This window comes from Copadichromis virginalis, linkage group LG22 (assembly GCF_057382275.1).
Source record: "Copadichromis virginalis isolate Kocher_CV1m ecotype Utaka linkage group LG22, C_Virginalis_male_GT1.1, whole genome shotgun sequence".
Lineage (NCBI taxonomy): Eukaryota > Metazoa > Chordata > Actinopteri > Cichliformes > Cichlidae > Copadichromis > Copadichromis virginalis.
In genome coordinates, this window is record NC_140638.1 from 8287283 (window position 1) to 8302799 (window position 15517).

At 39.6% G+C, this 15517-nt stretch overlaps 1 protein-coding gene across 1 annotated transcript; it reads left to right on the forward strand.

Moving 5' to 3' along the window:
- Positions 1-126: 126 nt before the first annotated feature.
- On the forward strand, positions 127-15055 carry LOC146682649 (putative C-mannosyltransferase DPY19L4). The gene is made up of 19 exons (XM_085446001.1): positions 127-676; positions 801-950; positions 3657-3781; positions 3870-3960; positions 4153-4274; positions 5869-6014; positions 6176-6299; positions 6392-6526; positions 6766-6897; positions 7024-7125; positions 7225-7298; positions 7400-7558; positions 10510-10629; positions 10727-10847; positions 13059-13115; positions 13207-13289; positions 13377-13509; positions 13819-13977; positions 14360-15055. Exons 1-19 carry the CDS (start codon positions 586-588, stop codon positions 14522-14524), a joined length of 2289 nt encoding a protein of 762 aa, XP_085302127.1. The 5' UTR covers positions 127-585; the 3' UTR covers positions 14525-15055.
- The last annotated feature ends 462 nt before the right edge of the window (positions 15056-15517 follow it).

Sequence of the window (15517 nt, forward strand, 5' to 3'; positions counted from 1 at the left end):
TTTAAGAAAGTAAAAGTAATGAAAATGCAAAGAAATACCAATACAGTACTTTAAAAATACATAAATAGATTTTTTTTTAAATGTCAGGTATCAATTTAATGGAAATTTGCTTTAAGAAATAATGCGAAAAAGAACACGTTAATGGCAGTGTTAAAACGTGGTCTGAATACTTTAGAAAGGTAAATGTTATTTATAATCAAAGTTCTTTTATTTGTATTTATTTATTTTGCGTTTTGCTGGCGTTTATTTGTCTTAAATTAGACAAATATTCCATTGAGTTTGGTCTGGATTCTTCTTCGCTGCTTTCTGTTGTCATCTGCAACTTCCGCCCAGCAGTAGCGCTAACTTCAGTCCTCCACACAGGCACCACTAAACTAAACTCTGCAGCTGTGCCGCTGTCGTTCTACAAGTTCGTGAAGGATAAAATCTCTTGAGTAAAGTAACGTTTGGAGCCTGTCATCTGCTGAGTTTACCTTAAAGAGCTCATCTTATCGATTTGATCTTAGATTAGCTAACTGCTTTTTAGTTAGCATGCTGCTGCCTCAACACACCAGACAGATCCTCTTGGCTTAATTTGATTTAGTCATGACTGAATTAAGATGCCGGAAATCAGAAACTTTGGAAGGAGATAATGAAGAGGAAGAGAAACAAAAGGAGTCGGAGCTGGAGACCAAACGTAAGTTGAGCTAACTTAGCAGTTTGCTAACTGAACATGAGCTGTGTAGCTTCCAGTGGAGAAACAGTTTGTCAGAGCACATTTCTGTGTCGATGCTGTGACAGCCAGTCTCTCTCTGCTCTAGCACCAGATGTTGAACAGGTGAATGGGTCCAGCACTGCAGCGGCTGATGGCTCGCAGCAGAAAGATGAAGGTGAAGTTAAAGGCGGTCAGCATGAACAGGAAGAATCAAGCAGAGCCCAGTCATGTGTCAAAGCCAAGGGCTTATCTGCATGTAAGTCCATTTCTTACATACCAGCCCACTTCATACGCTGCTCAGTGGCGTTTAAAAAACAAACAATTTGATGGTCAGGTTCATGCTGTACATTAATGGGGACCTATTATGCTTCCATGAAGTGATCCCCGTGAGACAAAAGCTTTAGTCTGCTGTAGATGCTCTGTTTCAGACAGTTTTTCTGCATTTGTAGCTCTGAATGATGTCAGTAAGAACATCTCAGGCGTGGAAGCTCCACCCACCTGCTGTTCAAACCCCCCCCCTTTGCAAGGTTCAGCCAGTCAGGGGGAGGAGAAAATGTGAATCATGCAAAGCCTTGTAGTTTAGTAGTTGTACTTTCAAATTAAGTAAAAAAAAAAAAAAAAGCTACATAAATGCATGTTTATGTATGTCATATTTTGGTGGCTCCATAGTGTAGTGGTTTGCAATTTCAGAAGGAATAGCATTGAGTGTAAAGACTCGATGCCTTAGCTTATTTATGTGTTATTATGTTGGTATGTATGATTAAAGACATGAAATGACCGATTGTAATTTTTCTACCTCCATTATTATTATTATTATTATTATTATTATTATCCTTTATGTGCTTTTATTGCATATCAGAAACACTGAAGAAAGCCATTGGATGAAACACATCTCTTAATTTTTACTGTCATGCAAAATTAAAAATATTCTTTACATACTTGTGAGTGCTGACCTTCTCATTAATAGAGCTGTTTGATGTGCAAGTTCTTTTTGGGCAAAGTACACTAATCGAGTTCCAGCTATGAAAGTTAGCTGGTTAGGTAAATAACAAATCAGTGAAGACAGCGCCACATAACGAATCCACAAAATACATAAAATCTTTAACCTAATTTTGCTCTGCAAGCAAGCTTTTCAGGAATGCTTGTGCCGTTCAAAAATAGTGAGAGAATGAAAGAGTGAACAGTTGAGATGCTGAGACAAACTGAAGCGCTGGGGCCCGAAACATTAAGGGAAGTGTGAGGAGCAGAGATGGGCAGTAACGCGTTACTTGTAACGCGTTACTGTAATCTGATTACTTTTTTCAAGTAACGAGTAAAGTAAGGGATTACTATTGCAAAATCGGTAATTAGATTACCGTTACTTTCCCGTAGGAACGCTGCGTTACTGCGTTACTAAAACCGTGATTTTTTTTGCGAGAATGTCTCATGACAGTGACGTAAGCAAGTGCGACGTTGGTGACAGCAGCTGTGTGCAGATCAACAATGGATAATATATCGAGTGCGGGAGAGAGTATGAGCGTGCAGCGTTTAAAGTGTGGAAGTACTGACCTTACTTTGAGTTTGATTCCATAAAAAGTGACAAAAACATTAGCGTCCATCGTGCGTGGGAAGAAAACTTCTTTTTACAGCGAAAAAAACCCCTAAACTTCCGAGCAAGCACCGAGTAGCTACGACGTGATGGGAAACTCACAGAGACACTCGCGCGGATTCTTCAACTGACCGCAGCACACCTGCACCAGGGTAACCCTCCGCCTACCCTGCTCCTGCTTTACAGGTGAAAATAGAGCAAAAGGACCGCTGAGTCTTTGACTTTATTTATTTTCTGCTGTGTTTTACTTGCATCTGTTTGAAAGAGTGAGTGAAAACACAAAAAATATTTTATTTTATGTGCTGGAATGTGTAGAAAATAGGTTTAAATGTTAAACTAATTTATTCAAGTCAGAGAATGTTGCATATAATTAAATGTTTTGCTTGATGCATAAAGTTAAAAGATTAAAACTGATAAAACAAGTTTTAAAAAGAGACTTTTCCATTTGATTACATTTTGTATGATGGATTATGTAGAAAAAGTAGAATTGGGCTGAAAGATCTATCACTTTATCACCTCTTCAGGTTGTAAATCGTGTTTTTAAAAAGTAACTAAGTAACTAAGTAACTAAGTAATTAATTACTTTTGAAAATAAGTAATCAGTAAAGTAACGGGATTACTTTTTTGGGGGAGTAATCAGTAATTAGTTACTGATTACTTTTTTCAAGTAACTTGACCAACACTGGTGAGGAGGAAGGGGGCTCTGTGCTCAAACATGGTAAAAGGCAACCGAGCCTACTGTGAGCACACCCTTAGAAAGCTTAGTAAATGTTAGACGCTGTAGGAGAGTAATTGAAAATGCTTCAAATACAGATAAGAGAGGTATCAAAAGTACAACCAGGTGCTGAAACACATGCCATGGTGACTCAGTGAAGTAACAGAAGTCGACTGTCCTGCAGTGGTGTTGGATCAAATGTACTAAAACATATGTCTCGACTTCATGAGTCATGAAATATTGCATCTGTGGCTTCCAGTAAACACTGAAATTGCAGTTAAGTGTATTTTTCCATCTCGCAGAGTTTTTGTACATACGTCACCAAATTTGTATGTACTGTAAGATTTTTAGACATCTCTGAAGAAGTTTTGTTTTTTTTGCACGTGTTGCAATGTGTAGGAGACTAAATATAAAATGTCTCTGGCTGTACTTTGGTGGCAGGTGTAATGTTATTTTTTGTGTGTTATTTTTGTCATAGTAGTATATGATATTGATCTCTCTGTTCAGCTCAGTTTGCAGCTACAAAGAGAAATAGTGTGTGGTAGAAAATGGTTATTTAAAGTGTGTGAGTCAAAAATCTTTCCTCTCACATTTAAGACCTACAGAAGCTTTTTTTGTTGATGATGTTGTTTTTTACTGTTAATGCTTCTTCTCCTCAGCTGTTTTCTTACAGCGGCTAGTCCGGGTGTTCTTTGGATGTCTGGCATCTGTTGCCTGTGGCATGCTGTATGCAGTGTATCTGTCCACATATCATGACAGGAAGTTCTGGTTTTCAACTCGACAGGTGGGTGACTTTTTTTTCTTTTCCTTTTTTATCTTTACTTTGCTGCCCAATCGTACGAGCTCTAAAATTTACTTTGTATATTTCTAAGGAGCTGGAACGTGAAATCACTTTCCAGGGAGGCAGTGGGGTCTATTATTACTACTACAAGCGTTTGATCGCAGCACCATCCTTTGAGCGAGGTACGAGCACACTGCCTGCTTCATGAAAGGCTTAGCGAATTTTCAATATTTTTTCCATATTTTTATTCTTGGACTCTATTATAGAGTAGATTTATATGATTCAGAGTTTAAAATAGTCCACAGATAGCACAGATAATGACTTTAATGTTCTGCTTTCCTTATGACTCAGCTCTGTTGTTTTGTGTTTTACAGGGTTTTATGAGCTGGTGGTAGATAACAGGACCGTTTCAGGTCAGACCATTAACGCAGTCGAGCGTTTGTCTCTTTATCCGGAGCTCATCACAAGCTTCATATACAGAGTCACAGGCAGCCAGGTGAGGATTTATTTAATCAGATTTTACATTTCCTGGGTTGTCTTCTTTGTGTGTGTATCTCAAAGCAAAATGAAGCATAAAAACCACTGTGACGTCCACTCTCATTCTTGGAGGCTGAGTGCCTTCTCTTTCAATAAGCAAGGTTTGTCCCTGGGTCCATAAATAGTAAAATGTTGATTTGGGTCCTTAAAAGGACTGAGTCTTTAAATTCATAAAAGAACCTTCTGTCTGGACAGAAGGTTCTTTCATCTTCAGGGGAAACAACCCATTAGTTCTCTTTGCTTTCTCCATTCACTTTTGTCTGGAAATAGCCAGAATAGTTCAGTTGACTCAAAATGCAGAGCTGAAGATGTAATGTGACCTCCAGTGTTTGTTTTTGTAGTCATTTTCGTGAGGCATTAGAAATACTGGGGGGTTGGGTTAATGGCAGCAGAAAAGGGAGAAGAGTGGGACAAAAGTTCCTTTGCCAAACTGAGCAATGCTGCTTTTTTATTTCCATTTATTTGACTTTAATGGTGTAGGAGCATTTAGCTAACTATAATGTTTGGTATTCAGCTGCAAGGTCTGAATGTTGGCAATGTTTCTATGCATTTCCAGTTCAGATAAGTCTGTTTCTGTCAGGTTGTGCTCCTCGTATTCAGATATTTGGGCTTTTTTGGCTTTAATCTGTCAAACAAAAATACTTAAGATGAGATATTTAAGATATAGTTCTGATGTTAGTGCTTCAGTGCACTGTTTTAGTGGTTTGCGTTTTTTTAATATTAAAGGAGTGCATAAGACAATGCTTTAACTCACCATTTCTGTTCATTTGAAACTGATAGATATAGATATTTTTCCCTTTTTGTACGTATAAATTACATAAAAATAGTTTAAAATGAAAGGCGTTAAAGTCCTAACTATAACAGCTGTACAAATGCAAGTATCCTGAGTATGTTAGAGCAGGGATATGAGAGAGAGCAGAACATTTCCATATTTAGTTTGCATTTGTGTGTCATGTGCAGCAGCAAAGAGAATCAAGTATTACGTTTAAAGTGTGTGCAATTTTGCACATAAAATACAATTGCTTTGGAGTGGTTTAAAACATAAATGGTTTGACTGCATAACAAAAGTCTGGCTTACAGCAGAGAATGGAAATCCAAATAGAAACTAGTGGTACAGAGGCCGTACATACCCGTGTTAAACGCACCGTACATGGAAAAAGCAAAGAGAGTGTGGGAATATGTTAGTACAAGTCCTAAAACTCAAACTGGTCAAACTTCAGTATAATTTATGCTTTGATAAGTCTTGGAGCAATAAGGCTGCCCAAACAAAGCAGACCCTGTTTTACTGTCACAGCTGATTAACCCGGCTTGCCTACGTCAGCTGAGCTGTTTTCATCAGTGTTTTTGGCATTAAGCATCTGCCTCTAGGCTTCTGCAGGAGTAAATGTTGCTGCATTAGTACTGCTAGCTATGGACATTATTATAATGAAGTGATTAGGAGTGAAAAATCACAATTAAAAGTGGCTTCATTCTGCCACTTTAAGGTTTGACCACAGACACTTTTTAAGGATCACCGTCTTTGTCTTTTTCCACTGCTTCCCTTGATAAAACAGGATTTCGTGGAACCGATTTACTTCTACATTGGAGCAGTTTTGGGCCTGCAGGCGGTCTACGTCACTGCCCTCTTTGTGTGCAGCTGGGTGATGAGTGGCACCTGGGTGGCTGGCATGTTGGCCGTGGCCTGGTATGTGATCAACAGGTAAGGTGAACAAACGTTTCCTTAAGCATGAAGTTTCTTTGCCTGTCTGTTCATGTTTTCTCATTCCAGTAAAACCTTTCTGGTGACTAATGCTACAAACATCCTCCTCTATTAAAATGATTAATAAAGTTGTATTTAATTCTGTTTCTTTTCTCCCACAGAGCAGATACAACCAAAGTGGATCATGCTATTCCTCTGCGGGACAACTGGGCTCTGCCTTACTTCTCCTGGCAGGTCACAGCTTTGACTGGATTCCTGAGAAACAAAATCGGCTCTTCAACTGAGGTGAGCCCCTCATGAGCCTCATTAACACACACAAAAAAAGAAGTAATGTGAGCTGGAACATTGCACTAATGATTGAGTCTCATCCTCTGTAGATGTTCTGCTATCTTACCATGAGTGCCACCACCTTCACCTTCCTCCTGGTCTGGGAACACAGTCACTACGTGCTCTTCATCCAAGGCTTCTGTCTTTTTCTACTTGATTCTTTTGACCTGGTGCCACCACGTAAGGTAACACAGTCGTAGCTTGAACTTCTGAAATTTCATACAGTTTTCTTCAGAAATTGCAGCAGGTTCTTACTCTATATTACTTTAAACTAACAATTTTGCATTTATGATGTTTTTTTAATGCAACTTGTGGGTTTAAAACAGGGAAAATCCTGCCGACTGTTTAAATAAAACTGTGTTTTATTTTCTCTTCTCTGATTGGCTGTCTTTTTCTTCTTCATCTCCATTTCTGGGATGAACAGATGGCTGACATCCACAAGGTGTACCTCAGCTCCTTGTTCCTGGCCTACATGTTCCAGTTTCAGAACACAGCCCTGCTCAGCTCGCCTCTGCTCAGCCTCCTCATTGGCTCGGTTCTTGCGAGGTACTTCCAGGTAGAGTTAGCTTCCCCCTCGCAGCTCAGTCATGACATTAGATAAACTCTTTAAAGTGAAAATTGTTTTCAGCTTGGAGCTTTTCAAATGGGAGTAGCTCCATTAACATTTGCACTTTTTTTCTAGCAAAGGATGAAGGTGGGTCCTCTTGTGGCAAGAGTGATGAAGCTCTTCCTACATTTTTACCTGGTCTTCACCTCTGGGATCACCTACAGTTATTTGGTCAAGGTAAGTCATATGGGAGCAGGGCATCTGTGTAGCATTCAGTGGCTGATACTCAGTTTCAGTTTTTGGGTTGAATGCAGTGTTTTGTTTTTTTATTTACAGAAGCTAATTGCTGCAAATGAGAGTGACTTCATATTGAAGTTCCTTGAAGTAAAATTTGGACTCAACACAACAACGTGAGTTGTGTTTTTTGTTATTGACTTAGAGCAGTAACCTTATTAGTGAGAACTAATCTGATGTAATCTAACATAATAATCTTCTTTTTTCTTCTCTTCAGCGACTTTGTCCCCAACTTCCTCTTGTGCCAGGAGAGTTTCCAAACGCCCGGTCAGGACTTATTTCTACGTCTGACGCAGGCCTCGGTCCTCCCCTTCTACTTCCTCGTGCTCGCCGTCTGCCTGCTTTCAGCCTTACAGGCAATCTACAGAAGGCTCAGGTGAAACACTCGTGGTGCAAAATCTTTCTGGTCTAACAACAGACAGCACCATGCTGTCATCAGCTGGTTTCTGAAGTCTTGTTTTAAAGCCTCAAGTTGCCTAGTTGCTCAAGTTGCCAACAGCATAAACATGGTAAAGAAGTGGAGATAAGGTGAACCTGATCCACGTTGCTAGACCAATTGCAGCAGCTGAATTGGCACACCTGTCACTAAGTTACCAAACCACTAACTTAACAAAACCTTTGGACAGGCTAACTACGTAAGTCGTAAAAAGCTCCTTTATAGTTGTTACTCATAATAATACATTTATTTGTGCAGCACTTTTTAAAAAGCACAGTTACAAAGTGCTTCACAGTTTGAATAAAAGTGACACGTTTAATACAAACACATAATCAACATACAGTCATTCATTTATTCCAGCATGCACACTTCTATACATTCATTAGATGGAGAGTATGGCCAAAATTAATCGGAGAAATATTAATAAAAGGCTAACGTTTAAAAATAATTTTTCAGATGTTGTTGAAAGCACAGACTCTCCCGATGGCTGTTCCAAGGTTCAGACCCTATAATCTCAAAAGCATGGTTACTTCTGATTTTTCAATGAGAGAGGATGATCTAAGAAGCTGTTGAGACTCCTCTTATAAGGTTTCAGTAGCTCTGCTGTGTTAGCAGTAGCCTGGCCGTGTAGCACTTGATGAGTTGTATCTGAATTTTGAAGTGAATTCTGAATTTCATTGGAAGCCAGTGAAGGGAAGCAAGGAGGTTACCGCAAAGGGTAACCGCAAAGGTCCTAAAAGAGTGTGCAGACCAGCTGGCTGGGGTCTTCACTAAGATCTTCAACACTTCACTGTCCCAGTCCTGCATCCCGCCGTGCCTAAAGTCAGCCACAATTGTCCCACTGCCAAAGCGTACTAACATTAGCAGCCTCAACGACTACCGACCAGTTGCTCTAACACCTGTTATAATGAAGTGCTTTGAGAAACTGGTCCGACGTCACATCATGTCCTGCCTGCCACCCACACTCGACCCGCTCCAGTTTGCATACAGAGCTAACAGATCAACTGAAGATGCCATTGCTACAACGCTCCACACCACCATCTCTCACCTGGAAGTGCAGGGCCGTTACGCCAGGCTGCTCTTTGTTGACTTTAGCTCTGCTTTCAATACGATACTCCCGGACAGACTAATAGATAAACTGCTGGAAATTGGACTTCCTTCCACCACCTGCCGCTGGATCAGAGACTTCCTCTCAGACCGTGTACAGAGAGTTAGAGTGGGGCCTCATCTTTCCTCAGCCCTCAGCCTCAACACCGGCTCTCCACAAGGCTGTGTACTGAGTCCCCTACTGTACACTCTGTACACACATGACTGTGTTAGTTCCCACCCAGACAACACAGTCATCAAGTTTGCAGATGATACCACTGTGGTGGGGCTCATCTCAGGGGGAGATGAGACTGCATACAGAGCTGAAGTTCAGAGGCTGTCAGATTGGTGTGCAGACAACAACCTGGACCTCAATACCACCAAAACAAAAGAACTGGTAGTTGACTTCAGAAGGAGGAAGTCCGAGCTGCAGCCTGTCAGCATCAACGGGGAGTGCGTGGAAAGGGTCTCCAGTTTCAAGTTTCTGGGTGTGCACATAGACACAGACCTCCAATGGAGCTCTAACACCTCTGCGGTCTTAAAGAAGGCCCAACAGCGTCTCCACTTTCTGAGAATCCTCAGAAAAATGGACCTGAAGAAGGAGCTGCTGACCGTCTTCTACCGCTGCTCCATTGAAAGTGTGCTGACATATTGCATCGGTGTGTGGTTCTCCAGCTGCACCACAGCACACAGAAAGGCACTCCAGAGGGTCATCAACATGGCCCAAAAAATCATTGGACGTCCTCTTCCCTCCCTGAAGGACCTGTACAGCACTCGCTGTCTCAAGAGGGCACGCAGCATCCTACGGGACTGCACACACCCAGGACACCGGGTGTTTAAGCTGCTGCCGTCTGGCAGGAGGTTCAGGCTGCTGAGGTCCCGAACAAATAGACTCAAGGACAGCTTTTACAACAGGGCAATAGCCCTGATCAATGTAAATAGCTGACCTGACTGGATACCTCCCTGGACTTTTTAGGGGGAGGTAACAATGTTTAAAACAATAACAATAATATTTATATTCATAACAAGGTGCAATAATAATTAATGTGCAATAATAACAGTGTGCAATACACATACACTTATTCTTCTTTTTTATACTAAGTTAATATACTGTGTTGTGTTGTTTGTTACGTTGTGATGTGTCATATCGTGTCGTGTTGTGTTATATGTAGTGCCGACGTAGGACAGTTTTTCCAATTTCATTGTACTACTGTACTATGTATGACTGTGCAATGACAATAAAGAGTTATCTCTTATCTTATGAAAATGATGTGCAAACGCCTGCTAGTTCTCATTAGCAGCCTGCATTCTGGACCAGTTGAAGTTGGATTAGTAAGATTTGAGAGATGCAAATAAAAATAGAGTTACAATACTCAAGGCAGGTGAAAATTAAAGTGTGCACTAAAAGTTCAAAATGAATAAATGACAGTACAGGATTTTTGCAGTTTCTCTTTTATGAAGGAAACAAGACTGGATGAACTTAGAGATATGAAATTCAAAGTTCAGATGTTGATCAACAATGATAACCAGCTTTCCAACAGATGAGCTGATATTGTGGGAAATTGAATGAAATTAAATGTTTGTACCAAACTATTGAATTGAACTGAATATGCAAATTGATAACAAATGCAGTCTTCATGTGTCTAGTAGATTAATAATTAACTGGTAGTTGATACTATGTTAGCAAAATGTGTTTGCCCAATAACACAGTGACATATGCTGGTGACTCTTGTGTTGTTGTTGTTTTTAAGCAGTCATTATATTTATACTTTTGGCTAAAATCTTAATGTAATTTCCCCTCACAGCGGTCAGCCATTGTGCAAAACCTATAGCCTTGAAAATGGAGGAATAGGAGAGAAGCCAGAGGTCGTCTATCATGTTTTCCACACCATGCTGTTTGGGGGTCTCGCTCTGCTCTTCGATGGGTACGTTGGGTTTTTTTGGTTTTTTTAATAATTGAGGTTTGTTCACCATATGTTATTCAGCACAGCTTTTCATCGCCTATGTTCTTCTGTCTTGCAGGATGAAGTATTTATGGACACCATACGTCTGCATGTTTACAGCATTTGGGGTTTGTTCTCCTGACCTCTGGATGACAGTGTTTAAGTGGCTCAAACTGAAGTCCATCCACCCTGTAGTATTGGTATGGATGTTTGTTTATAGTGGATGAGAAACAAAACCAAATGTCTTAAAGTAAACAGGTTTCTTTTAATACAGTCTGCACAGAAGGGGAGGTTTAGGTATATACCGTCTCTTTAACTTACCTTTATGCTAAGTTTCCAAACAAATAGTATATTATCTATAAATTGCCGGTAATATCCAAAGGAATGAATGGATCCTGTCACAGTTTGTCATTCCTGAACTCAAATGAGATATTTGAACTGTTTTATTTGGGCTTCAGAGCTGTTCACAGCACTGAAACAGCTTTGTTGAAACTGACCGATGATCTGTTACTCCCATTAGATTCAGGTGATAATGCAGTACTGATTTTGTTGGACCTCTTCACTTGTTCAGATGCTGTCTTGTGGATAGGACTTTCTGTATGCCTATTGTGTGTATCACTCCTTGCCCATTTGTCTTGTGGGGTCCCTCAGGGCTCTATCCTGGGCCCAGTCCTCTTCTGTTCATATCAGCTTCTATTGGTAGTATTAGCAGCCATATTATTTCATTTCATTTCTATGCTGATGAAGACAGTAGAAAATCTCAGGATTTCTTACTATCTTGAAGAAATTAAAGGTTAGATGACTAAACAGTGACAAATCTTTGGTCCATTCAAATCTAGTTCTTTTGCCAATATTTTAGATAATCTCATCCCATATTTATGGTAAATGGACTGATACCTGTGGAGTACTTATTCCCTCTAACTGAGCATTCAAAGCACGTTTTATTTCAAACATCACTTACCCCAATTACACACATTCAGACAAGTGATTTTTTTTCTATACCTAATTCTATTGTCTAATTTTTGCACCCAGACTCTAACTCCATTTGATTCATCTGGGTAACTCAGGGTTCTGGCCAACAGACTGTATCAAATTAGACCTGGATGTTATTTTTGACTCAAAGTTTTGCTTTGACAAGCAAGTTAAGAGTCAATGCCAAACTCAAATCTTTCCTGTCTTTGCGTGTTCTGGAAAAAGTCATCCGTGCTTTTATTATTTCACATCTGGATTATTGTACCTCACTATACCTAGATCTCCCTCTGTTTTTTTGCAGATGGTTGCACAGTAAGAATGCTGACTGGCACTACCAAATATGAGCCCATCAGCCTAGTCGTAGCCTCACTGCACTGGCTTCCTGTTTATTTTAGAATTCAGTTTAAGATTTTACTGATTGTTTTAAGGCCCTTAATGGGAAAGCCCTGGCTTATATTACAAGTCATGATCTCTAAATGTTACATGTCCCAAGGTTGCGCCTCAAACAACAAAGTTACAGAGCCTTTACAGTCACTGCTCCACAATTGTGGAATCGGTTACACCTTGACATAAAAATAGCACCCTACATTTCTCTTTTTAAGTCTAGGCTCATACCCCATCCCCATCTAAACTCTGTCCTTTTTTAACCAGCTTATGGTGGTTGTTGTCCTTATTTTGTATTCCTGGCTGTAGCACACGAAGTATAGGTAGAGCAAGTAGTCTAATGATTGGAAGGTTGGTGGTTCGATCCCTAGCTGCTCCACTCTTCTTGCCACTTATCATTGGGCAAGATGATAACCCCAAGTTGCTCTCCAGTGCATCCATTGGAGTGTGAAAGTGTGTGAGTGCTAGATAGAAAGCACTTCAGAAGGTGTTTGTGTGAATAGGTGAATGAGGCATGTTGTAAAAAGCGCTATATAAGTCCAGAAAATAAAACACATTTACCATGCGTTTTCTTATTGTTGAAAGCCTCATTATTCTGTATTGTATTTGTTTTCACTTTTTACTTATCTTTATCATTATCTTTAAATCGTTTTTTTTAGCTTATAACATGAAGTAAGAACTTAAAGAAGAAGCTAAAAGAAGATACTGAAACATCAAAGTTAAAGATGAACTTTATTATAATCGTTTTGGTATAAGCAGCTTAAATGAAGAGGAATAGTGTATTATAATACAATATGACAAAATAGATCTCTCAATAAAGTAAAAATTACACAGAAAGAAGTTCACTTAAATAAAGAAGATAACATAAAGACATTCAGTAAGTAAAAGGAGGCAGTAGAAGTAAAAATACGTTTACAAAAATCTGAATATATTACAAAACAGTTCAATAAATACATTAAAGCTAAATTTAAAAAAATGTTTTTCCCCTCATGAAGAGAAAGGAGTAAGTATCGACACAGTTGCTAACCGTGTTTTCTTTTCTTTTTACCCTCCAGTCCTTGATTCTGAGCACAGCTGTTCCCACAATCATTTGCTTCAGTTTGTGGAGAGAGGTGAGGCGTTCAGCCCCTTTTACGTGGGAGCTCTTTATGTTAGACACACTTTATATCTCCTGCGTAACGCTCTTTCTCTCCCATTCTGCAGTTCTCCCCTCGCGTCTTAGCAGAGTTATCAGAACTGCAGGAGTTCTACGATGGAGACACAGTGGAGCTGATGAGCTGGATCAAGTGGGTCTTTAGAACTTCCTGTATTTATAAAGATATTTGTAAAGTATTTTATCATGGCATCAACCATCGTCTTTCCTCCTCATGTAGGTCACAGGCTCCGGTGGCAGCTGTGTTCGCAGGCAGTCCACAGCTGCTGGGAGCAGTGAAGTTGTGTTCGGGTTCAGCTGTAACTAGTTTACCTCTTTATTCAGACATCAACCTGCTGAAGAGGACTGAAGATGTGAGTTTTCATTGACAACATATCTGTTACCTTAACAGTGCTGCTGTCAAGAAGATACTTGTCTTATAATCAGCTATAAAAAATGCCTGTTAGTCATATTGGTTAAAGTGCTGAATGTGAATTTTAGTCCAAACAGAGACTGATGTTCCACATGTTTCAAAGTAAATTATTAGTTTTATTGTTGGGTCTTTAAAATGTAAAGCACCTTAAACTGGCTGTTTTTGTGATTTGGCGCAACACAAATAATATTGAAATGAAATTAACTGAAGTTTAACAGAAAATAAAAGGAGGTAATCTTTCCTTTCCCAGACGTACCAGGTGTACGCAATGAGATCTGCAGAGGACATCTACAAGCTCCTGACCGCCCAAAAAACGAACTACGTGATCATCGAAGAGTCGATTTGTAGTGAGCTCACTATTAATAAGGGCTGTAGGATCAAAGACCTGCTCGACATCTCCAACGGACATGTGAGTTTAAACCCTTTCCTCCGTTATAGATTTCTTACAGATTGAACAATTTTGAGTGGATATCAATAATATGGTCCTCTGATTAGATCTTTTGAAGATGGTTGACCTTAAAGGAAAAGGAGCTAAAATAGCATGTTTCAGACAGTGGCTACACTAAGAACCCAGAATATGATCAATGAAGATTATTTTTAACTTTAAATCACGCATAGCTACTCTAGCGGAGTCCAAGAATAAATCATTTTCTGCTACTACTTTGTTATTAATAATACTTATCCAATCATCTAGCTATAATCAAGACATTAGTTGCAGAATATTTTGCAAACTCTACAGAATTCGAGTCTTTTATACTTTCACTCATGATCTGTATGTTTGTCTCTTGCAGATCGTCTATGACAAAGGTGAGATATACTCCTTCTCCAAATATGGACGATTCTGCCACGAGATAAAGATGAACTACTCGCCCTACACAAACTACTTCACACGGGTTTTCTGGAACCGCTCGTACCACGTCTACAAAGTGAACTCTGTCATCTCCTTTCAGTACTGACGGCCAAGCGTGGCTCTGCCCCTCCTCAGGTGTTCCTGATCGTATCCACAGATCGGCACACCGGGGCGAAAAAACTCTGATTATCATGGTGTCAGTGGGGAAGCTGCACATTCAAACAGTGAGGCTCAGCTGAGCACACTGCACCGGCCAAACAACATGTATGGACGGCCATATTATTAATCACTGTACTGTAGTTTTATAAGCCATGTGTTACTGTTAATGTTACTATGAATGGTTTTAATGAAGGTGTGAGTCGCAGAGATCAGTGTAGGCTGAGAAGGGGAAAGTGTTTGCCATGAAATGAAGCAGCCAGAGGTTTAATCCTGTTCACTGATTGGTCCTTTTGTGCTGACAGTGATTGGATAGGATGCATAATTATGTTCCTTTCCTTTATTTTCAATCACTTTTATCAAGTTTATTTTTTTAAACACCTGCAAAACTATAGACCTTTGAATCAACATCAGTTAGGGTGCTGATTAAAAAATTATGGCATTAGCATTTAGCTCAAACCAGAGCTCCACAGACACTCCGGGGGGGGGGGGGGATAAATCTTTATGCATTTAATTTGATTTTTGTCTTAAATGTTTTGCTTTTCTGTTCTGTTCATGTGTTATAATCACGCTACTGTTGTCTACTTAAAGAGAAATGGGTGTCTTCTGTCTAAATTATGAATTTCATGTATTATACTAGCATAGTTGGATCATTTTTGTCTTGATTTAAAGGAAATAATTAGACTGAATCACTGAGCTAATAATCATAATCGGCAATCAAGAATTTCAAAATGAAAGTGCTTTATAACAGGATAACACGTAAGATTAGTCAGAATAGTTTTTCGCTTGATTATGTAATTTTAAGGTTACCAAAAAACCAAATAGTGACAAGCATACATGCTCTTGCTTTCTGTCACGCTCTGCCTTTGTTTGCTCATGAAATACTCATGCAGTGCATGTGTACGCGCTGTTCTTTGAAGGGTTGTTGCTGCTTTGGTCGGCT

Coding starts and splice junctions, on each gene's coding strand:
- LOC146682649 (XM_085446001.1), top strand. CDS start 586: ATGACTGAATTAAGATGCCGGAAATCAGAAACTTTGGAAGGAGATAAT. Junction 951..3,656: donor AGCCAAGGGCTTATCTGCAT/GTAAGTCCATTT, acceptor TCTTCTCCTCAG/CTGTTTTCTTACAGCGGCTA. Junction 13,978..14,359: donor TCGACATCTCCAACGGACAT/GTGAGTTTAAAC, acceptor TGTCTCTTGCAG/ATCGTCTATGACAAAGGTGA.